This window comes from Stenella coeruleoalba (genome assembly GCF_951394435.1).
Source record: "Stenella coeruleoalba genome assembly, chromosome: 5".
Lineage (NCBI taxonomy): Eukaryota > Metazoa > Chordata > Mammalia > Artiodactyla > Delphinidae > Stenella > Stenella coeruleoalba.
In genome coordinates, this window is record NC_137150.1 from 1,071,962 (window position 1) to 1,097,833 (window position 25,872).

Consider the following 25,872-nt stretch of genomic DNA (forward strand, 5'->3'; position numbering starts at 1 on the left):
TAGGTTGGCAAAATCAATTAAATTAAGGAGAATTTACATCCTTACAATACTGATTTTCCCAATACACGAACAGACACATTTCTTTGTCTTCATGTATTTTCTCTATAGAATTTAAAATTTTGTTCACATATGTCTTCAGATACTTTTAATTGTTTATTCCTAGGTAGTTTGTGCTTTTGTTGCTATTGTGAATGGAATCTCCTTTTCCATTAAAATTTCTAATCGATTCCTGTTGGTATATTAGAAAAGCTACTGATTTTGATATATTCATTTTGTAACTGACCACATTGCTCAGTGCTTTTGTTTTCTCCGATAGTCTCTCCATTGACTCTCATAGGTTTGGGAGGTGATGGTAGGACGATGTGCAGTAGTGGACCAGGATTTTCACTTCAGTATTGCTTACAATGGAGGAAAGTAGAAAATGATATGAATTTCCATCAATAGGAAAATAAGAAATAGATGCAATAAGTTATGATGCATACTGATGACAGAGCACATGCAACCTTTGAAAATAAGTATAAGGGGAAAGAATACATATGTAAATAGGCAAAATTAGGATATAAGATAGCAGAAATATTTTGATGCAATTTCCTCATTCTTACAAAAAGTCTTTGTGTATGTATTTTTGTGTATAGAAAGGAAGAAGGAAGGAAAGAAAGAAAAGAAAGAAAGGGAAAGAGAGAAAGAAAGAGAGGAAAGAAGGGGAGGGAATAGGTTTTGACAGTTTCACAACCACATTTTTTAAATGATTGTCTCCCAGTAGGATGTTTCTTTTTTCCCCCCTTTTCTAAAAGGCCTACAATAACAATATATTACTTTTGTAAAAAAAAAAAAAAAAAAGAATTATTTTCAAATGCACAGTATTGGTGGCTTGTTGTCATCCACAACAACTGTTTTCTGAGATGTGCCATGCGTCCCATCTGTCCAGCTGTGCCATTCTGGTCCCCAGAGAGCCAGGCCCTATGGGGAGATGAATGAGTAAGTTAGATAAATGTGGCTCTTCCACTGGAGCAGAGAATGCAAGGGAGAATGGTAATGGGGCCTCTCAAGGGCTATCACAGAGGAGCTGGACAGAGTATAGTTTTATGGAGCCTTCCCATGATGTCATATCGAATATGGAGCAAGCCCAGCCAGACTGATTAAACCAAGGGCAGCCCAAACCTTGAAACGGCTCAGTCTAAGACCTACCAAGCGTGCTTCATGTAAATTACTTATGTCATGTTGACATAGTCTGGTGCAAGTCTCCAAATTAAATTTTGATGGGAGAAGATAACTAATTGTTAACTCTAGGACCACATGAGTAGACACACTCCAAAAGGTACTATCCAGGGCTTCCCTGGTGGCGCAGTGGTTGAGTCCGCCTGCCGATGCAGGGGACACGGGTTCGTGCCCCGCTCCGGGAGGATCCCACATGACGCGGAGCGGCTGGGCCCGTGAGCCATGGCCGCTGAGCCTGCACGTCCGGAGCCTGTGCTCCGCAACGGGAGAGGCCACAACAGTGAGAGGCCCGCGTACCGCAAAAAATAAATAAATAAATAAATGAATGAATACATAAATAAATAAATAAAAAGCAGGATTTCCCAGATAACATGGAAATCAGACAGTGCACCCAATCTCCGCCAAGTACACCATTGCCCTCCTGCCTTTTTCTCCTTAATTGAATGGAAATCCAGTGCTTGGATAAAATTCAACCTCACTCTGTCTCCAGCAAATGCTTAAAGATGTTCTGTGAGAAGCAGCTCTGAAGAGGGAATGTGATCAGTTAAACGTGAGCAGAGTCCAAAGCCTGCAAAGGATTCTACAGCCTAATCATGGTTTATGAAAAACCCTGGCAAGGCTGCACCTGATTGACAGTCGGCCTGCACCTTTCAGCTTTCTTTTGAACCAGTTCAGTAAACACTACTCTGCCTGTCTGGAGACCTGCCATTCCACACAGCAGGACTTTTTACCAGGAGCAGGGTTTACACTGGAACTTGATTCATCCTGTTTACAAAAAGGTCAGACATAACTGAACAGCCTGCCTGGAGATTTTATTTAAATTGACTGTATTTTAAAGAGGCTTTTAAAAAAATTCAACCTGTGCTTGGAATGAAGGAGCCATTTGATTTGTATGATTCGTGTTTCAAAGGTCATCAGCTCTATGAAACTTGGTCACCACGCCCTGTGATGAGAGGGGTTAAGAGCTGACAAATAATAGCGCAGTTTTCCCTCTGTGTTTAATAAAGCTTTATTTACTTATTTACTACTTATTTATTCATTTATCGTGGTTTTAGAATATAGTGTCTTGATTAAACCTCATCTGAGAACATATATTTTCAAAAGTATTGAGAGACCCTAGAGCATAGGGATGAAGGGCAGAGCCTGGCCCTGGTCCACCCCAGATACATGCTGGTACTGCTGCTGCTGCTGTGTGACCTCAACTCCACTATACAGCCTCTCTGTGCCTCAGTTTCCCCATCAGCTATCTGTGTTGTAGGCTCTCTGCTCTCTGCCCAGCTCTCCCCATCAATGAAGATTTATTTAAAAGCATGGTGATTATAGATATTTTCAGAATATCCACTCCTCTAGCAGTTATGCTTGAAGAAATTAGAATCCCAACTCAAGTGTTTTCAAGTCCATAGATATGATAGATAGATAGATAGATAGATAGATAGATGATACATAGATATGGTATTGTTATAGCTGAAAAGCATGATTTTCTGAGCAATTGCTTGATGATGCAGATCATGTGTTATTCTAAAGCTCAAAGAAAAAAAAAAAAAAAAGGGTTTCCCTGGTGGCGCAGTGGTTGGGAGTCCGCCTGCCGATGCAGGGGACACGGGTTTGTGCTGCGGTCTGGGAGGATCCCACGTGCCGCGGAGCGGCTGGGCCCGTGTGCCATGGCCGCTGAGCCTGCACTTCCGGAGCCTGTGCTCCGCAGTGGGAGAGGCCACAACAGTGAGAGGCCCGCGTACCACAAAAAAATTACAAAATAAAAAAAATAAAGCTCAAAGAGAGGATATGCATCCAGGCACATTGTGCTTAGTTTGTAGGGGAATTTTCAGAAGGAACGTTCACATTATGGTGTGACTGGCTGGCTGGGCAGGTTCTTCCTATATATTCCTAACTGCATTCATGTGACATGTACCCTATTTTGAATTCTTCCCTCCATAAGATGCTTGTGAGGACAAGGCATGGTGGTCCTGCCTACTGGGACTATTCCTTGAAACAACTTCTTTCCTTCAACCCATTCAGGTAAGTTCTACACAAACAAATTCAGCTCTCAAGGGACCACAACATATTGTTAGTGTTGATTTGGGAAAAAAAGCAAAGATCCAGGAAGGTTTTGACAATTTAAGAAATAAAGGAATCAGACAAAGGCAAATATCATATGATATCACTCATATGTGGAATCTAATTTTTAAAAAAATGATATAAATGAACTTATTTACAAAACAGAAACAGACTCAGAGATTTTGAAAACAAACTTATGGTTACCAAAGGGGAAATGTGGGCAGGAAGGGATAAATTAGGAGCTTGGGATGGACACACACACACTACTATGTGTAAAATAGATAACCAACAAGGACCTACTGTATAGCACAGGGAACTCTACTTAATACTCTGTAATAACCAAAATGGGAAAAGAATTGGAAAAAGAATGGATATATGTATATGTATAATGGAATCACTTTGCTGTACACCTGAAACTAACACAACACTGCAAATCAACTATACTCCAATAAAATAAAAAAAATAAAACACAACACAATACAAAAAAAATATAAATGAAAGAAACATGTTTCACTAATGTGTCAGAAGGGAGGATGAACCTGCAGAACTGACATGGGTCTGAGGAGGGGCTCATAAGAAAGGAAAAACAAGATTTACCATCTTTCTACCTTTTCCTGGACACATCCCTTTATGTATTTTAAGCCCTAATACTCTTTTTTTTTTTTTTTTTTTTTTTGCAGAATAGCACAATGGAAGACGGAAGAGTGAATCAGTGGACAGGACCAACTCTGCCATCAGACAATCTGGATTTGAATCCTCATTCTGCTGCTAAGTTATCTTTTCACTTCTCTGAACCTTAGTTTCCACAAAACAGCAGGATGCTCATTTGTTTGTTGTGAGGATTAAGTGAGATGATCTGTGTAAACATCTCACCGTGCCTGACTTTGATAGACCCTGAACAAACATAAGGAGATGGAGAGCAGGTCAAGTTCACTGAGGTGCTGCCGGGACCTTCTCCACATGGTCCATATCTTCACTCGGAATCGTGAAACTAAAGGGGGAGCTTAGGGACCATGTGCTTTTCAAATGTGACTGCACACCTCAATCACCTGAGGAACTTTCTGTTTTAAAATCTAGATTCTTGGGCACTTTCCCCACATCTATTCAGGTAGAATCTCTGGAATGGGTTCCTGATATTAGTAGGTTGAAAAAACAGCTCCTGGGTGATTCTGGTAAGACACCAGGTGTGGTACCTTCTGATTTAATCCACTCTCCTCCAAATGAAGAAATCTCCTCTTCAACACCCTAGCTCCAGCCTCTTCAGGGCACGTCAGTGCTCTTAAGTAGAGAGGATCTTATGTTGTGTCGGTCCAGTTGTTAGACAAGTGTTCTCCAACGAGGTCCAAAAGTCTTATAATTTCTAAGCTCCCAACTTACTTCTTAGTATGAAACAACCCTTCCTATGTAATAACTTTTCTAAAATCTTAAGCCTGCTGTATCTAAAATCACCATGCCTGCTGTGTATCTTTTTTCTTCTCTAGTTCCTTCAAATATTTCTCCTAGGACATGGTTTCTAACCAACCCACTAGCATCTTCCTCCCCATCTTAACACTAGGTCAATTACAACAGTCCTCCCTGAAAGATCACACTAGAACACAATAAACTTCTCTGTTTGGCCTGATTAACACAAGCAATCATTTCCATGATCTCCTCCTAAGCAGTCTAACGTCTTATGAGTAGTGCCTATCATTTGACAGCTCTTTTGACCTGTGATGTCACAGGTCCATCACGACCACAAATGTTCTTCAGAAACTGCTACCAAACTGCGTCTTCCCTATTTTTACATCCGCGTTTAATTTTTTGATGCAAATTAAGGACCATATATTCACCACTCTTAAATTTTGTTTTGGAGACTTTGGAATCATCATCCCAACTTATTGAGGTAATAAACACAATTTTTACTGTAACCAATATATGCATTCTTCTTCTTTGCTTTGTGTCATCTAATTCAGACATTGTCTTAAAAAAAAAAATGCAGGACCAAGTGTTAAAGCTTATGGAACTCCACTAGAGACCACCACCGGGATGGACACAGACCCACACAACTAGCTACAAGTCTGATCCTATCAAATGCTTTGCTGACCTCAAGAAAAAATTTAACTGGAGAGCTCCTTGCATCTACCAACCTCACAGAGGTATCTATAAAGGAACTGAAGTCAGCTTTAGTCGTCTTCCTCTTAATGAATACAGCTGTTCCTCAGTATCCTTGGGGGGTTGGTTCCGGGATCCCTGAGGATACTGAAATGCACAGATGCTCAAGTCCTCTGTCTAAGATGGAGTAGCATATCTCAGGTTGGTTGCATCTGTGGAACCCACAGATACAGATGGCCAACTGTAGGCACAAGTGGCTACGGATCCTTGCCTCTTCTAAGGTACATAAGCAACTTAATGATCTATTTCAGGATGTTGCAAGGTTGTAGACGTCAAGGTTACCAGTTTATATCAACCAGAAGATAGCCTTTATGAGAATAAGGGAATTATTTGATTGTCCTCATTTTTCTGGAACTTCTTTATGAGCCCTCAGAGGTTATTGACAATAACGCTGAGACTCAAATCACATTTCTAAGTTCCATTAGCATTTTAGAGACCTGGTTCCTTTTATTCTCAGGTACTTGAGTTCTTTTAAATCTACTAAGTCGTCTTCTTTTTTTTTAACGTATTTATTGGAGTATAATTGCTTTACAATGTTGTGTTAGTTTCTGCTGTATAAAAAAGTGAATCAGCTATACATATACATAGATCCTCATATCCCCTCCCTCTTGCGTCTCCCTCCCTCCCTCCCTCCCTATCCCACCCCTCTAGGTGGTCACAAAGCACCGAGCTGATCTCCCTGTGCTATACAGCTGCTTCCCACTAGCTATCTATTTTACGTTTGGTAGTATATAAAAGTCCATGCCACTCTCTCACTTTGTCCCAGCTTCCTCTTTCCCCTCCCCATGTCCTCAAGTCCATTCTCTATGTCTGAGTCTTTATTCCTGTCCTGCCCCTAGGTTATTCAGAACCATTTTTTGTTGTTGTTGTTAGATTCCATGTATATGTGTTAGCATATGGTATTTATTTTTCTCTTTCTGACTTACCTCACTCTGTATGACAGTCTCTAGGTCCATCCACCTCACTACAAATAACTCAATTTCGTTTCTTTTTATGACTGAGTAATATTCCATTGTATATATGTGCCACATCTTCTTTATTCATTCATCTGTTGAAGGCATTAGGTTGCTTCCCTGTCCTGGCTATTGTAAATAGTGCTGCAATGAACATTGTGGTACATGACTCTTTTATTTCTTTTGTTTTGTTTTGTTTTGTTTTTTGCGGTATGCGGGCCTCTCACTGTTGTGTCCTCTCCCGCTGCGGAGCACAGGCTCTGGACGTGCAGGCTCAGCGGCCATAGCTCACGGGCCCAGCCGCTTGGCGGCATGTGAGATCTTCCCGGACCAGGGCACGAACCTGTGTTCCCTGCATCGGCAGGCGGACTCTCAACCACTGTGCCCCCAGGGAAGCCTACATGACTCTTTTTGAATTACGGTTTTCTCAGGGTATATGCCCAGTAGTGGGATTGCTGGGTCATATGGTAGTTCTATTTTTAGTTTTTTTAAGAACCTCCATACTGTTCTCCATAGTGGCTGTATCCATTTACATTCCCACCAACAGTGCAAGAGGGTTCCCTTTTCTACACACCCTCTCCAGCATTTATTGTTCGTAGATGTTTCGGTAATGGCCATTCTGACTGGTGTGAGGTGATACCTCATTGTAGTTTTGATTTGCATTTCTCTAATGATTAGTGATGTTGAGCATCCTTTCATGTGTTTGTTGGTAAGCTGTATATCTTCTTTGGAGAAATGTCTATTTAGGTCTTCTGCCCATTTTTGGATTGGGTTGTTTGTTCTTTTGATATTGAGCTGCATGAGCTGCTTGTATATTTTGGAGATTAATCATTTATCAGTTGCTTCTCCCATTCTGAGGGTCATCTTTTCGTTTTGTTTATGGTTTCCTTTGCTGTGCAATAGCTTTTAAGTTTCATTAGGTCCCATTTGTTTATTTTTGTTTTTATTTCCATTTCTCTAGGAGGTGGATCAAAAAGGATCTTGCTGTGATTTATGTCATAGAGCGTTCTGCCTATGTTTTCCTCTAAGAGTTTTATAGTGTCTGGCCTTACATTTAGACCTTTAATCCATTTTGAGTTTATTTCTGTGTATGGTGTTAGGGAGTGTTCTAATTTCATTCTTTTACATGTAGCTGTCCAGTTTTCCCAGCACCACTTATTGAAGAGGCTGTCTTTTCTCCACTGTATATTCTTGCCTCCTTTATCAAAGAAAAGGTGACCATATGTGCATCGGTTTATCTCTGGGCTTTCTATCCTGTTCCATTGATCTATCTTTCTGTTTTTGTGCCGGTACCACACTGTCTTGATTACTGTAGCTTTCTAGTATAGTCTGAAGTCAGCGAGCCTGATTCCTCCAGCTCCATTTTTCTTTCTCAGTATTGCTTTGGCTATTCGGGGTCTTTTGTGTTTCCATACAAATTGTGAAAGTTTTTGTTCTAGTTCTGTGAAAAATGCCATTGGTAGTTTGATAGGGGTTGCATTGAATCTGTAGATTGCTTTGGGTAGTAGAGTCATTTTCACAATGTTGATTCTTCCAATCCAAGAACATGGTATATCTCTCCATCTGTTTGTATCATCTTTAATTTCTTTCATCAGTGTCTTATAGTTTTCTGCATACAGGTCTTTTGTCTCCTTAGGTAGGTTTATTCCTAGGTATTTTATTCTTTTTGTTGCAGTGGTAAATGGGAGTGTTTCTTTCATTTGTCTTTCAGATTTTTCATCATTAGTGTATAGGAATGCAAGAGATTTCTGTGCATTAATTTTGTATCCTGGTACTCTACCAAACTCATCGATTAGCTCTAGTAGTTTTCTGGTAGCATCTTTAGGATTTTCTATGTATAGTATCATGTCATTTGCAAATAGTGACAGTTTTACTTCTTCTTTTCTGATTTGGATCCCTTTTATTTCTTTTTCTTCTCTGACTGCTGTGGCTAAAACTTCCAAAACTATGTTGAATAACAGTGGTGAGAGTGGACAACCTTGTCTTGTTCCTGATCTTAGAGGAAATGCTTTCAGTTTTTCACCATTGAGATTGTTGTTGGCTGTGGGTTTGTCATATATGGCCTTTATTATGTTGAGGTAAGTTCTCTCTATGCCTACTTTCTGGAGAGTTTTTATCATAAATGGGTGTTGAATTTTGTCAAAAGCTTTTTCTGCATCTTTTGAGATGATCATATGGTTTTTCTCCTTCAATTTGTCAATATGTTGTATCACATTGATTGATTTGCATATATTGAAGAATCCTTGCATTCCTGGGATAAACCCACTTGATCATGGTGTATGTTCCTTTTAATGTGCTGCTGGATTCTGTTTGCTAGTATTTTTTTGAGGATTTTTGCATCTATGTTCATCAGTGATATTGGCCTGTAATTTTCTTTTTTGTGGCGTCTTTTTCTGGTTTTGGTATCAGGGTGATGGTGGACTCATAGAATGAGTTTGGGAGTGTTCCTCCTGCTATATTTTGGAAGAGTTTGAGAAGGATAGGTGTTAGCTCTCATCTAAATGTTTGATAGAATTCGCCTGTGAAGCCATCTGGTCCTGGGCTTTTGTTTCTTGGAAGATTTCTAATCACAGTTTCAATTTCAGTGCTTTTGTCTTCTTTCACTGGCCACAATACTTACATATTTTGTTTTTAGTGTTTTTTTTTTCTTTTTTGTTAGGAAATGTTTTTCCTTTCTAGTCAAAGGAAACAAAAATAGAAATGGTGAGCTCTCCCTTCTCTCCATTATGTTAACACACAAGTCTTTTTTTCAGGCTTCAGGCTTGACACTTCCTTCAATGGTAGTAACCTCTTGCTCCAAAGCCAAAACAGTTTTCTGAGTCACTGAAACCCTGGGAATGTCCTTTTTAACTTAATATTTACAGTCCTGTGCTGGGCTTTCAAATTCAACCTTGATAATTGGACATTTGAGGCCAGATAATTCTTTGTTGGACGGTAGTGGGGCTGTCTGGCACGTGTAGGATATTTAGCAGTATCCCTGGCCTCTGCCCACTTGATGCCAGTGGCACACACATCCCACACCCCAGTTCTGATAACTTGAGGATACCTTCAGACATTGCCCCCAGTTTACATGCTAGTTTGGGGAAATTTTTAGAACCATATATCAAAACTTTTAGATTATGAGGGAAGGAAATCCTGTCACATGCCACAACATGGATGAAATTTGAGGACATTAGGCTAAGTCAAATAGGATAGTCACAAAAAGACAAATATTGTATGATTCCACTTACATGTGTTATTTAAGTAGTCACATTCATAGAAACAAAAAATAGAATGGAGGTTAGCAGAGGCTGAGGGGAGAAAGGAAGGGGAATTGTTATTTAATGGGTATAGAGTTTCGGATTTGCAAGGTGAAAAAGTTCTAGAGATCTGCTTCACAACAACGTGAATATACTTAGCACTGCTGAACTGTACATGTAAAGATGGTTATGACAGCAAATTTTATGTTATGTACTTTTTAACAGAATTTTTAAAAGGAAGGAAATTCTGACATATGCTACAATATAGACGAGTCTTGACATTATGCTAAGTGAAATGAGCTAAACACAAAATAACAAATATTGTATGATTCCACTTATATGAGATAACTAAAATAGTCAAATTCATAGAGAGAGAAAAAAGAACGGTGGTTGCCAAGTCTTGGGTGGAGGGGAAATCAGGAGTTATTTTTAATAGGTAGAGAGTTTCAGTTTCAGAAGATGAAAAAGTTCTAGAGATGGATGGTAGTAATGGTACCAAAAGAACGTGAATGTACTTAATGTCATTAAACTGTACACTAAAAAAAAAACCCTTTTAGATTGTAATGTAACCTTCCTTGGCAAGTGCCCCTTGGTGCCTCTAGGCTGTTTCATACTTATATTTGCTATCAACAAATCCATGCAGTTTGGGTTGTATGTAGGCATACCAGGAACCCTCCTTGGGGGACCAAGACCCCCAAATCTAGAGCTTTTAGAAACTGCTTCTCAAATCTCACATCTCCCTTACTTCATATGCATGTCTGTCATTTTTTAGTCCAGCAAAGAAAAAGTTGAATACTTACTCCTCCTAGAGCTTCTCAGATCGCAGGGTTCAGGTGAAAATAGTGAAATCATGAGACAATACCCTGAAGTTCTCAATGCTTCTAATTCTAACACCCCCACAGATGCTGGGATGAAAGAAACCAACCAGTTCGCCTTGGCTCCTCCTTACAGGCACTTTCCAAGAAATGCTGATTTACACCAGAGGTAATCTTTCCTCCTCGTTGTTCATTTCTAGATACTTTTCCAACAAAGTTGTTTTGGTTTTTTTGTTTTGTTTTGTTTTGTTTTGAACCTTAACTGGCCCATCATTAGATGTACTTTTGGTGGTGCATCCTTGTAATAAAGTCAACTGAGCAAAACCCAGAGGGGAGGATGCTTTCAAATGTCTTTTGGGAAGAAAGAAAACAATCCACAAAAAGAAAGGCAACACTGTTCCTTTAGAAATAGCCTGCTGTGGCAAAAAAGGAACACACAGAAAAGGACAATTTTGTGATCCAAAGGGAATGCAGAAGCCAGAATTCCTGCCAACACAGAAGGACAGAAACTCAAAGCACAGGGAGGCAAGGCTGCCAGGATCGCTACTGATACACAAAGAGCTTCGTGCCTGCCCGTCCGCCCTGGAAGACATGCTGTGTATCTTTCCCACTAACGTTCAGAAAATCTTCCTTCCTCTTCGTGGCATCGAGATCCTGACTTTGTAAAAGTTCCCACCACAAACGCTTTCCCAGAGATTCTTCGGAAGCTTCCTGGGTCCAACCCAGCCTACGTTAGACACCTGCCAGTAGCCACTGGGCCAATGTTTTTCAAACTTTAGTGGGTTTGGAGATCATCAGGAAAGCTTATTTCAAATGTATCATCCTGGAACTTGTCCACCAGAGATTTACTATGCATGGGATGGCACCCAGGAATTCACATTTTTAACAAGCAATACAAGTGATTTTGATGCGTCGTTGAGAAACACCATCCTAGGTGTCTCAGGGTGAAGCTAGGAAAACCCTGTTCCTGGGGCCTGGTTATATGGGCACAAAATTTATTCTACCTTGGTATTTCCTACTTCTCTCTCCAAGGACAGAATCAGCAGATGAGCAACATAAAACTGTGTTACCAAAGCCTGTATGCAAATCCTTCCAAAAAGAGAAGAGACATATAAAAAGCAACACTGCTCACCAAAAATATGTGCTCAGCAAGAATATGTTGTCAGATTATTAAGCTTTAGTTTATGTATTAACTAAGATTTCTTTTCTCAAACAAACAAAAGAGTTAGGCCACAAGTACATATTTTTCTCCCCTAATACACCACGAGACTGGAATATTACATGCCAATGCCTTGTCTATATTGTCCATAAACACTCCCTCCATCTGTGAGCCCAGTGAGATGGCCGGGCCCTGGAAGACCCAGACTGGGAGCTGAGCTGTCCAACCACTGACTCCATCTCCACAGAGGATCATGGGGAATTCACCTGACACGTTGGCTCGGGTGTCTGTGTTTCTGGGCGAGAGAAGTTCTAGGTTATCCACCTTGGAGAGGCAGCTGACCTCTTCTTACAAGCCTTATTTCTCAGGTCAAAGACATCCCCACGAAAGCAGGATTTCTCTTTTCCAAGATTCGTGGGGCAGAGGCATTCAGGGGAGGTCACGATAACATCATCTCTATTTGAGCCCAAACTGACGTTGCTTTCACTCTTGTTCTAAAAAAATAAATGAACAGGACTTCCCTAATGGTGCAGTGGTTAAGAATCCGCCTGCCAGTGCAGGGGACACGGGTTCCATCCCTGGTCCAGGAAGATCCCACATGCCACGGAGCAACTAAGTCCGTGGCGCCACAACTACTGAGCTTGTGCGCCACAACTACTGAACCCTGCGTGCCTAGAGCCCGTTCTCCGCAACAAGAGAAGCCACTGCAATGAGAAGCCCGCGCACTGCAACAAAGAGTAGCCACAGCTCGCTGCAACTAGAGAAAGCCCGCGCGCAGCAACGAAGACCCAATGCAGCCAAAAATAAATTAGTTTAAAAAATTTATAAAAGTAAATGAACACATAAACAGGATTTTTTCTTTCATTTATGAATAGATCCAGAAACAGAAGTGCACAGAGTGTCAGCACCCAGCTGGGTGAGTTTTCACAAAGTTGAGCACACCTCTGTAACCATCCTCTATACCTAGACATGAGATATCACAGGATCCCGGAGACCACCTCTTACACGCTTCCAGTCACTGACCCGCCCAGGGTAGGGGCAAGGGCATGGTTTTGCCTACTGTTGGCCCTTATAAAAGAAATAATGTCACCTGTGCTGTTTTGTGCCTGGTATCTTTCAAAATAAGTGCTTGTAATACATGAATGCCCATCTGGTACCCTCTGCTCTCCTGGAATACTGTTATTAATCAAACCATTAAAAAGTATTCAGTAGAGCAAAGCGATTGACCTACTGTATGAGAAAGCCCTCTAAATTTTAGCAGCAGCCTAAAGCATGAAATTAGCAGATACTCACCACAGACACCATGGATGCCTTTCCATCAGATAATAAATTCACACCAAATGCCTGCTGTGTGTCCCCCACTGGGCTGTCAGCTCTGCATTAGAACCAGGGGGTAGAAAAGGTATGACCCACACCCAGAAAGCACTCAGAATATATCTGGAGAAGTCAGTACACACAAAAAAAGAAATAAAGATCAAGATGTGTGCATATGTATTTGTAGTACTCCACTGTGTGGTCCAAACGATTGGAGGAAAAAAACCAGTAAGGTGCTACCTGAGTTACAGACAATAATTGCAAAATGAGTTCTGGAGGAAGGAGCCCAATGTGTGCTTATTGTCAAGGGAAGGCTTCACAAAACAGATGGCATTGTGTCCTATTAATTGTAGCCGGTGCTACAAAAACTGTGTTATCCGTGGCACTAGGATAGGAGCAGGCAGCTCTGCAGGGAGGCCAGGCCCAGGCAAGCCCAGGTGGGCAAAAATAGGTAATGGGGCATAAAAGGAGGTCCCTGTTAGAGGCTGTGGAGAAAAGGGAACCCTCCTACACTGTTGGTGGGAATGTAAAGTGGTACAGCTACTATGGAGAACAGTATGAAGGTTCCTTAAAAATCTAAAAATAGAGCTACCATATGATCCAGCAACACCACTCCTGGGCATATATCTGAAGAAAACCATGACTTGAAAAGATACATCACCCCAATGTTCATAGCAGCACTATTTACAATAGCCAGGACATGGAAGCAACCTAAATGTCCATCGACAGATGGATGGATAAAGAAGATGTGGTACATATATACAATGGAATATTACTCAGCCATTCCAATAGAATGAAATAATGTCATTTGCAGCAACATGGATGGACCTAAAGATTATCATACCAAGAGAAGTAAGTCAGACAGAGAAAGACAAATATAATATGATATATCACTTATATGTGGAATCTAAAAAACAATGATACAAATGAACCTTTTTACCAAACAGAAACAGACTCAGATTTCAAAAACAACGTGTGGTTACCAAAGGGGAAAAGCGGAGCTGGGGGAGGGATAAATTAGGAGCTTGGGATTGACATACACACACTACTATATGTAAGATAGATAACCAACAAGGACCTGCTATACAGCACAGGGAACTCTGCTCAATATTCTGTAATAAGTAATAACGTATATGGGGGAAAGAATTTGAGAAAGAATAGATACATGTATATGTATAACTGAATCACTTTGCCGTACACCTGAAACTCACACAACATTGTAAATCAACTATACTGCGATATAAAATAAAAAATTAAATTAAAAAAAAAGTAGGCCCCTGTTGACAAAAAACAGAAAGGAATGTCAACATTTGTGAGTCAGTGATGATTTGCCACTGAGCTATTTTTTCCTCTGGGCATCTCAGCACCTCTTTATGAATACGAAATCTTATACTTGAGCCAAAGGGGTTCCATAATTGAATCTTATATCTTGGTAACAGCACTCAGTGCCAGACAAGAGTTTGTTCTTTTTAGTACCAAAGAGTTCCCTTAAAGTTTGCAAAAGTTAAAAAAAAAATTAAATGATAATAAAAAATCATTGATTTGGGGCTTCTCTGGTGGCGCAGTGGTTGAGAATCTGCCTGCTAATGCAGAGGACACGGGTTCGAGCCCTGGTCTGGGAGGATCCCACATGCCGCGGAGCGACTAGGCCCGTGAGCCACAACTACTGAGCCTGCGCGTCTGGAGCCTGTGCTCCACAACAAGAGAGGCTGCGATAGTGAGAGGCCCGCGCACCGCGATGAAGAGTGGCCCCCGCTTGCCACAACTAGAGAAAGCCCTCACACAGAAAACGAAGACCCAACACAGCCAAAAGTAAATTAATTAATTAATTTTAAAAAATCATTGATTTGGTGGCAGGAACTCTTCCATATACATGTTTTAGCTGTAATTTTCACCATGTCCTAAAAGGCAAATATATGAAAACTAAGACTCAGAGAGCTGCAACACCTATCTCAGGATTCACCAGCTTGTAGGGGAATTGGCTGGATATGATACAAATCTATCTAGCTAGAAAACCTAGAGAGCAGAGGGTGGTCCCTTTCTGATGGGTGTGCTGATAATGATCACAATGGCCCAGTGTAATCAGTAATTATATAGTATTTTCTATTCTATGGATTTTTAAATTTTCTATTGCTCCTAACAGTCCCACAGACAGGTTCATCTCCTTTGGACATTCGCAGTGACCATAGTGACTAAGTAAAGCCAGCCCAGGCACAGGGGAGCTCACTAGTTTGTAAGTGGGAGGCCACAGGTGAAGGCCAGGGCTTCCAGTTTCATTGCCGGTTTTGTTCCCACAGAATAGAAAAGCACAACTTCAGTGCTTCCATATAAATGTAGACGATTAACTATAATATGGCCCTTGAGTCACGGGTGAAATAAAAATCCAAGATATATACACTGATGAAATGTCTTTATTATACAGTTGCTCAAAATGCCCTTCTTAAAAGAGACCTGGAGAGGAGGTTAAGACTCCAATAGTCCTAACAATTATTTCATCAAATCCCAGCTTTCTTCGGCAGCATGGAAATGTCTACAGAAATGGCTTTGCCCGCATCTGTCTGAGAATAAGAGAAGCAGAGGAAGGGTAAACATGCAAATGAGGCCACAAAACTCATGACCATGGATGCGTCTGAATTCCCAGCCTGCTGCTTGAGGGCAGCACTTGGCTCCCCTGGATAAAGGAACGGAAGCATGAAAAGAAGCTGGCAGGCTGTCGCAGAACACACACCACGCTTGGGCGTCTTGCCTGAAAGAGCTGGGCAATATAACAAGAGGATTTAAATGCTCAGTGGCTGACCTCAGCCTCAGGGAGCCTTGTGCGGGCAGTGCTCACTAAAATACTTGGACTTGGAGAAGAAGCCAGGTATCGCATGCCACTAAGAACCACAGAGAAGAAGCTTCCTCGGAGGACAGTGCTAGACCAGACAGCCCCCTGGACCACAGAGATCGCGAGCACAGCTTCAAAGGGCAAGCAGGATGCCTTATCATTACGGTCAAACAAACACATGGCTTCTAGCATCCTTAGGCACCTCCTTGCCAACTGTTTTACCTACTTGCTTAAAGTGCATTAGACAAGGTCAGGGCTATACCCAGAGTCCCTGGGATGTCGTTTTACCTTGGTGTATGTCCCTCCTATAGCTTGGTGTGTTTTACATTCCCAAAACCGGCAAGTGTTTTCAAGACTCCTTCAGACTCTCAGAAGGGAGAGCCTGAAGTACCTGAAATTCACGTGTCCCTTGGAGAGTCCCGAACCGATGACTGACAGGTGTCAGCTTTGTCCAGGCTCCAAGATCAGTCTGTTTGCGCCTGGAATTCCACAGAGATTTTCATTCAACAGTTCTTTCTGCCTTCTGCTAAGCATGGGGGCTCAAATCCAGGCCAAGGAGCCAGCTGGAGGAGAGTGAAAATGCCACTCTCCAGGGCACACCCCTTGCCCTCTGAGAAGCCCACCTGCAAGAAATGTCACGCCCGTACACCTGTTTCAGTTACACATATCAGGAGGCCCCCTCTACATCAATAGATGCAAAGAGATCCTGGGAAGGGTGCTGGATACAGGACAGGGTCTGTACGCAGAGATGACTGTGCAAAGAAAATGTGCAAGCAGATTTGCACTGGAAGGCAGGTCTGAGCAGCTTAAAGTCAAAAGAAAGTGTGGCTGGGCAGGAAATCAGGTTGAAAGGTCAGGAAAGACAGGTGTGTTTCTCCTAGAGCCATGGTTCTTAAAGTGTGGTCCAGCAGCAGTAGCATCGCCTGAGAGCTTCTTAGAAATGCAAATCCTGGGGTCCCAGTCCAGACCTCCCAGGGTGTGGGCCCAGCGATCTGTGGTTTAGCAAACCCTCCAGGTGATTCTGATGAATGCTGAAGTTTGAGAGTCATTGGTCTAAGGTGTGACTCTCATAGAACCTTGCTCCGAGCATGTGAGCAACTGCCGCCCTGCCGTAAACACCAGGTGTTATGGGGTAAATGGTTTAGACTGGTAATACTGGTACAGACCCGGTAAAGCTTGAGTTACAGGGTTTTTTTCACTGTAGCCTTAAGGCCTTAAAGAGAAAGTCAAATCCTCACCTCCAAACACATCGCTCAAGGATGAAGTGGTCCCCTGTGTCTGCTCTCATCTGTGCAGTGGTTGGCTAGGTGGGAACCAATTCGTGGAGAAGCCCCAATATGCCCCTACCTGTTTGGGATGGCAAACATGCAAGAGGATGTAAAAGAAAAAGGAAATAAGGAAGATAAATAGAGAAGCGGAGAGCTGAGAGTGATGTTCTCTAAGTGGAAGTGCTGTGAGACCTGGGGGAACTGAGTGACCTCTCTGGACTTTGCTTTTCTCTGCTTTAAAATGAATGAGTCAACTGGATGACCTCCATGGCCAATTCCAGCTCTAAAACTCTGTGTCTCTCTCCCTGCAGTCTGTGCCTCTCCTCTCTTAGATGTACTGAGTCCCTGGGGGTCTAATCACCTCTTCCTAATCTCTGGGTACATTTTTTCCTGCTGACATTCCCAAGGGCAAACTTCTACTGATTAGAACACTTTTAAAGTCTCTACTTTTGAACTGGGTGTGGGACTGGTGCCTACAAAGTAAGCACAGGTGAGAAAAGTGCATTTCAGCAATGGAGGAGGGAAGAAGAAACAGAGTTTAATAAGTATTAAAACAAAGAGAGAGGTTGATACATATGAAGAAAAATATTCTCTCTCTCTCTTAATATGTATTAAACTCTTTATTTTTTCATACCTGGATCTCTCCTTTCTCTTGCAGTTAATTAAATTCTCATTTCATGCTTTGCCCCATTCTGCACTTGTGTGAAGAAATTCTCACAACAACTATAGGAGGTAGGTACTGTTATATCTCCATCTTACAGTAAGAAAACTGAGGCTTAGGGACATTAATTCACAGTCCCAGGATGACACAGAGAGCAAGTGGCAGAGGTGGAACCCAAACCCAGGAAGGGCTGAGTCCAGAGCCAGGTGCTAAGTCCTCCAGTGTGTTGCATCCCTAGAATTTCCTTTTTAAACTGCTATTTTGAAATAGAAATGAGTTTAGGAAACCTGGTGAAGGTTCACCTGTTCCTTAAAGTGGCCTTTCTGGGCTGTTGCAGACTCCCTTGGGCAGGGGAGGGACCCCTGGTATTGAATCCCCACAGACAGCCATTGGAAGAGCATCAATTTCCCCCACTGCGGGACCAAGATGAATGAAACCAAGACAGGCCCATGACACCAGGGTCTCCGTGTTCACCATCAGAGCCTGAGTACCACTACAGATTCCATTCTGAAAAAGCCATGTGGGAACTCCCCTGATGGTGCAGTGGTTAAGAATCCACCTGCCAATGCAGGGGACACGGGTTCGAGCCCTGGTCCAGGAAGATCCCACATGCCGCGGAGCAACTAAGTCCATGCGCCACAACTACTGAGCCTGCGCACTAGAGCCCGTGAGCCACAACTACTGAAGCCCGCATGCTTGGAGCCCGTGCTCCGCAACAAGAGAAGCCACCGCAATGAGGAGCCCACACACCGCAACGAAGAGTAGCCCCCTCTCGACACAGCTAGAGAAAGCCCACGCACAGCAACGAAGACCCAACGCAGCCAAAAATAAATAAATAACTTAATTAATTAAAGAAAAAAGCCATGTGACCTTGGGAAAGTCACTTGAGATTGCCAGGCCTTAGTCTATCTGGAAATGAAGGAAAGATTCCTTTCCTAAGGGGCAAAAAGTATCTGTGGCCATTCTCACATCGCTCAACTCTTCATGGAGATCTGCTGATTTGCAACCCAGCTCCTTTATATGGGCAGAACAAACTCTACAGAAAAGTGAGACAAGTAGTCAGGTCCCAGAAGTTGGTACTGGGCCCTGTGCTGTCATACACTGAAGGCTTCTCTCCACCTGCAGTTTCTACATTTACATGTCATACATTTGTTAGTCGGTTTTGTTGTTGTTTTTGTTCCTTTTGCTTCACCTCCCACAAGTTAGAATACTGTGAAACACAGTTAACCGATTATTCTAGCACTCAAAAGCCCTTGTTTTCATGTAGAGCAGTTGCTGTATCCTACATGTTGGTATCTAGCCCACTTAGATGACAGATTCCAGTCTCATTGTCTCAAACAATTTTGCTTTCTCTTGTTTAAGCCTTTGATAGAAACGACCCTGTGATTCCGGGGGAAACCTCCTCTTCCCCCTTCACTGTTGTCTCCTCCACCTTTCCAGACACAAACAGTTCAGAGCAGGGGAAATAATTATGAACCCCTTCTCTATTTTGAATCATGTCCACTAGCATTTAATTTTTAAGGCTGGGTGAATTGCAGATTGAAAGAGTGCAGAGACGCAAACCAAGACGTTACTCTTGGGTTTGAACCTCAGCAAGGAAATTACAGTGTTGGCGTCCCCACCAGGATAAATTCGCCCTTCCTATTTTATTTCTTGACAGGTTCAAAGCATCAACTTAGAATATGGAAAATTACATCTCAGAATCCATCTCTTCTCAGTATCCAGTACACAGGTTCCAGTTCAATTTAGTTGTCAAGTCACATCAAGATTAATAACCCTTTAGGAGAGTAATCGTCTTACTCAACTAACTGAATGAATTTCCCTCAGTGGGAATTTTTTTTTTTTTTTGCGGGTACGCGGGCCTCTCACTGCTGTGGCCTCTCCCGCTGCGGAGCACAGGCTCCGGACGCGCAGGCTCAGCGGCCATGGCTCACGGGCGCAGCTGCTCCGCGGCATGTGGGATCTTCCCGGACCGGGGCACGAACCCGCGTCCCCTGCATCGGCAGGCGGACTCTCAACCACTGCGCCACCAGGGAAGCCCTCTCAGTAGGAATTTTGACGTGGCTAATCCATGGTCTCAGGAATCAGGGGGCTGGAAAGAAACTTAAGAGATGTCCTAGGTCACCTTCACATTTAGATTGAACCAAGTTCAAAATAAAGAGAATAATGAGATCTTTCCTTAAAACAGTCAAAGATTCATTAGTCTTTTTTTAGTAATTCAACGCTTACTTCAGTAGACTAATACAAAAAATCATTCACTTCTATTTTTCCAAGAGAAAGAGGAAAAGAAATGGTTTTGACGATCAGATGTTTAATACAGTTTAAACCCTAAGTGAAATTTGTACTTTAACTCATTAAGAATCTTTTAAAGAACCACGAATTTAATACCTTGGAAAAAATGGCTGAAATAAAGTGTGGGCATTTCTAAAATAAGTATACTGTTGGCATAGACAAGCAGTGGCATTCAGAGCAACTAATTCAAACTGCCAGAAATATGCTAAAATAATTCTGCACATTAACAAAGAAAATTTGAAAATTAATTTATATATTGTATTAGTCAGGAATCTTATTTGCAAGCAATACACTCTGGCTGATTTAATCAGAAAATGAATGAATTGAAATGATATCAGCTTCTTGCAGAGTTGAGTTGCTAGGAAGGATGGAAATCCATCAGGAAAAGGGGATAATAGACCACATCCCAACCAGGGTCAGGGTTGTACCACAAGACTTACCCAATGGAGACTCTGCTTCTGATGTCCTTGAAAACCAAACCCAATAGTTTATAAAATGTCCCCCAATGGTCCCAGACCCCAGACGTTACTACTGTACCTGCTACCCGAAAGTGTCCCAGAGATATATATATCCTCCACTGCTGCTGCCACCAGAATAAATGGGAATGAATGATACACTGTTCCTACTCCTTTGCATTTCTAGCTCCCAATACTTCAGTGGATCGACTGATCGACTTCAGGTCAAGTGGCTACAAGAGAGTTCACAAAAGCAACTATGTACCCTTTTGCTCTTCTGTTATGTGAACAAGGCTCTTCCTCCCACCAAGACTCGTAGGGTGGGGGGTGACAGTCAGGAGAGGCCAAGTTATGCTGCAGTGACCAACAACACCCCAAATCTTAGTGGCCCTAACATAAAACATTTTTGTTTCTTTCTTTTTCCTCTGTCAAAAACATTTTTGTTTCTTTCTTTCTTTTTTCTCTGTCACACTTACATATCTGTAACTAATTAGCTGGGAGCTCTGCTCTGTGTCGCTCTCAAGGACATGGACTGACAGTACAACCTCTGTGTGTAGCTGTAGGTCATCATGGCAAAGGGAGAGCACAGTGAAACATACACCAGAACTTAAAGCTTCTAACTGGAAGGAACACATGTCCTTCCCGCTTACCTTTAGCGGCCAAAGCCAGCTCTGTGGCCACACCCAAGTTCAAGAGGACGGGGAGATGCAGGAAAATACAGTGCTACCATTTGCTCAGCAAAAGAACCAGAAATACTTGATGGGCAGCACTCATGAATAGCGTAATGGTGAGTTCCCAAATATATGAAGGGGATTCAGACATCAGACGGTCAGCTGTTCTACATTAATGATAGTTAACATTTACTGGGCAGTTACCTTGTTCCAATCATGGCTGCTATTAAATTGCCTTATAGACCTTATCTCATTGAATTGATTCTTGTAGCATTATCCTCATTTATTAAGGAGGAAACTGAGGCTAAAGAGATTATGTGACTTGCACAGGGTCACACACTAGGGAATGAAGAGCTGAGATTTCAACTTATAATTTTCAGGAACTGTAAGCTAAAGACCAAAAAAAAAAAAAAATTACAGTTTTTCCTGAATGAATGAACAATAATAGCCACAGAAAGTTCAAACAAAGGGGTGGCTGAAGACTCACGTGGGAAGTGAGGTTGATCTTCTGCTTCCCATCCTCTCGGTTCCTCTTCTCTTTTTGCTTCTTGCTCTCACGAATTCCGTGTGTCGATCCCAAGTCTCCTTCATGGAGACCTTGACCATGAGTTGTGGAGGGAAAGAAACCTGGGCCAAAGCCAGGGTCCTTATACCAGGCTTTGGACTGCAAGCAACTCCCAGCCACTCTGAGTCTCAGCTGTAAAATGGTAATAACAACCTTAAATTAGAGGACTGTGGTAGAAGTACAATGTCACCAAAAAGTACTTTAAAAAGCAAACCTTATACATGTAGAATATTATTACTAGAAAGATGATGTAATGAAGAATGTCTGCTATGATAAGATACATCTGGAAAAATGAAAAAAGCTTCAAAACCCGAAAGGACGAACAGCTGAAGGAATTCCTAGTCAAAAGGGAGATATTTGGGGGAGTTATCCTTTTCAAACTTTTTTTGAAATAACACCAGATAGCATCCACATGCAAGATTTGTTTTGTTCTCCCTATATACCCTCATCAGTGAGAGCTTGCTAAAGCTGTCCCCTTCCTAAATAAATCTAATTCCCTAAGCCTGTCCTCCTAAGACTCTCTAATGCATTTCAGGAAACAGTGACACCACAAATCATGTTAAACCTTATTCATTTAGCTGATAATGGACAGTAATTAAATATGCCTTCTAGACAATATATTGTAGAATTCTTAAAATGATTCTGTTCATTTTGGGGGTGTCATTGGTGAAGTTAGGATTTCTAAATTCTTTCACTTTTATTGGGGTAAGTGGATAGGAGAGGTCAATATGGATAAAACTTTCCCTCTATTCAGCACAGATGGAAAGCAAGAGCTGACACTTGGAGAAAATGTCAGTGCCAACTAAAAGTCTCCACTAAAACATCTCCCTTTACAGCCTGTCACGTGACTGCTGTGACCTAAAGTCACTCCTTCCATCCTTTTCTATTAATTAAGATAGCTTTTCATTGTTCGATTAGCGTAGAGACAATTGCTTATAAGCATTCCCATCCACAGCATGTCTAAATTCATGATCTAATGCTGTTTTTTCAAAGCCTGCTTTGTGCAAGGCAAACCCAGAGGCAGCAGATGGACACTTTCTGGTGCTAAGAGAGCTGTGTATTTATTATAAAACAGAATTCTGTTGCTTAAGAAACAGCTCATTTTATGCTTCCTTTACAATGAAAAAAAGGCATTCATCTTCTGTCACATACCCCAAAATTATCTTAGTTGGCATAAATAAGAGAGAAATAAGAAAAGGAAAGACCAACATGGGAAAAGTCTATAGTTTTCAGTTACTGTTGGATAAATTACCCACTCTTGTTTCTTTGGCAACCATTTTTTTTTAAAGCAGCATTAATTTCCTGAGACACGGAATACCTTTCAGGACCACATCAGATCTCTGACAGATTTTACTCACATCTTAAGCTATGCACATTGAGGAAGGTAAAAATTGCTCATCTTGCAAATCAAATACAAGTGACTATTTAGTCCTGATATTAATTTGTATTCTACTTCTCTGCCCCATAGGCTTGGATCACTGGCAAATAGCTACAACTTATTCCTTCGTGGTTTCAACCAGAACTTCTGGTTTTCAAAGAACAAAACTTGAATATTGTTTTGCAGAATGTTGGGACCTATTTTAGCCTCAGTTGTTTGCAAATACTCGTGTCAAATTGGCAACCATATACTGGAGGTATTATTCGCTTCTTCTCATTGATGAACTCTGATATCAAGAAGTTGATGAGGGGGGTGTTATTTTTTGAGTGAGTTCCTCCAAACTTCACATAGATATCAGCAAAGGGGGTAGCATGAAATTCACCATCCCTGTTCCCATGTATAGGCAGGGTTGCAAAAACACAACCCATTTTCCAAGTAAATAGTAGCAACAGCCTGAAAATGATCGAGATGGCAAATGTGACTCCAAAGAATGTCTCTTGTCTAACGCTATGGGTCACCATGGCTGTGCCTCTACATAAATGTAGCCTTCTTTGGCTGTCATCTTCCTTTGCTGTCACTTTCCCTCCCCTACTCCTCTGCAATTTCTTTCTGTAACTACTCAAACTTTCAGATGGGAACATTGCATTTCCCACTTTGCATTTATGTTTCTGCATCTTGGAAAGTGAATACTGCTTTATATTTCTGAAAGAAAGAAAGAAAAAAAGAAAGAAAGAGAAAGAAAGAAAGAAAGAAAGAAAGAAGAAAGAAGAAAGAAAGAAGAAAGAAAGAAAGAAAGAGAAAGAAAGAAAGAAAAAGAAAAAAGAAGGAAAGGAAGGAAGGAAGAAAGAAAGAGGGAGGGAGGGAGGAAGGGAGAAAAAGTAGTTTCACTTGCATGATTTTAAAGTATTTCTTTCCCAGAGGCCTTTACTTCAAAAGAAAAAGAGAAAAAGAAGCTCCTCCCCACACTGAAAACCTCCCCAAGAGAGAATACAATCAACCACATTTAGTTCCTTCAGGGGGGAGAACGATCAGGCAGTCATCAGGCAACTCTTGCTGGGAAAATCTGGGACATGAGGGCCATTTCCACATATTTGTTAATTTAAAAATTAGAGTTTTATTTTACTGACTGTATAGAATGATTTATTTTCTTTTTCTGCATGTTGAACATATGCTCTTGTACTGAATTTTTATGATGCAATGCTTTAGAAAAAGCATTAGTATAAAACTTCTTTTAAACATCTCCAACTCTAAACCCTAAATGCCATTTCCCCTGTGAAGTAAGACTGTAAAGATGTGTAATTTGGGTTTTACAGGGCCTACTGTTACTAGAGAAAACAGTATAAGTCAACTTCTCATTAAAATGATATGTGTTCCATATTATGACTTTTAATTATGAACACTGACTCCAACTATGACTCATCATTCCCACAGGCTTTAAGACAAGAAAGTAAGAAAGCCAAGCAGAAGAATTTTATAATCAGTATTTGGGCAATAGCGGATTTGGGGTCTACTAGGATTGGAGAAACCCCCAAAATCTTCTCTGCCCCCCTTTATGAGAGACAATACATTGTCCTTTTGTCTAAGCCAGTTTCAGTATGGGACTCCTGTTACTTGTAGCTAATAGTATCCAAATATATAATATAGTGTTCTTAATTAAAAGCAAGAGTCCAGGGCTTCCCTGGTGGCGCAGTGGTTGAGAGTCTGCCTGCTGATGCAGGGAACGTGGGTTCGTGCCCCGGTCTGGGAGGATCCCACATGCCGCAGAGCGGCTGGGCCTGTGAGCCATGGCCACTGAGCCTGCGCGTCCAGAGCCTGCGCTCCACAACGGGAGAGGCCACAACAGTGAGAGGCCCGCGTACCGCAAAAAAAAAAAAAAAAAAAGCAAGAGTCCAGCTCTGGATCACTTAACCAGAAGAAAATATATTAGACAGATCCCTGAGGGATCACAGGACTGATTAGAGTCTGAGAGATCAGATTTGGAAATTAACACAAACCTGGGCCATTACAGAGGGCCATGATTTAGGAACCCATAAGAGTGTCACCAGTGTTACAGTCTTAATTAAACAGCTCCCTCCTCATTCTTGTGTTCTTTACTCAAGATTTAATATCTTGTTGGCCATGCTTAGATCACATCTACTCTTGGGGTCTGCAGACAGCAGGAAGGAATGGAAAGATTAACTCCCTTCATTTTCATACTAGGAAATGAGCAGCCTCACTCCAAGAAGATGTAAGACAGGTAAATCCCCAAAGGAACTGGAATATTAAGAGAAATGAGGGTGGACTCTGGGCAAATTACAATGACAAATAATTTAGCCAAAGAACATGGGCTTTGAAGTTAGATGGACTCCATTTATGAAGTGTGTGACCTTGAGCAAATTACTTCTTCCCTTCAAATATCAGTTTTTCAATCCGTAAGATGATCATGATTATGATGATGGAAATAACATCTGCTTTGTAGAATTCTTCCAAAGATCAAATAAAATAATGTGTACCAAAATCTTTAACACAGAAACCACAACAAAGGAGCTGTGGACCATCAATACCAGCTGCAGCATGGTTCTCAGTATTTCCAACCTGCTTTCTTGAGTGATCATTAACTTACAGGGTGTCCCATACTTTTTCCTTTACTTGTGATCCCCTAGTGGGATTAACAGTTGAATCACCCTCTTTGTCCCTTTACTCTGTCCATATCAGTACTCTCTTCCCAGTCAGCACTGACTAGGGAGGAGTGGGGTCCTAGGAAGTGACAGAGCCATGAAATGAAAGAAACCTGGATCACTGTGTGAAGCGATGCCTCTCCCAATCACAGATGTCTGCACGGAGCTGTGACGTTTAAGCCACTACACTTTGG

General features: G+C 41.6%; 1 protein-coding gene across 9 annotated transcripts in view; it reads right to left on the reverse strand.

The window, feature by feature from the left end:
• LOC307186445 (uncharacterized protein) overlaps positions 1-25,872 on the reverse strand; it is a 439,601-nt gene that overhangs the window by 119,398 nt on the left and 294,331 nt on the right. For all 9 annotated transcript variants that reach the window (XR_013828323.1, XR_013828324.1, XR_013828325.1 and 6 more), the window contains one exon: positions 21,566-21,775. Coding sequence is in view for 1 of the 9 variants with exons in the window: in XM_079921491.1 (XP_079777617.1) it covers positions 21,566-21,775 (210 nt within the window). In the remaining 8 variants the exon portion in view is untranslated. The remainder of the gene's footprint in view (positions 1-21,565; positions 21,776-25,872) is intronic.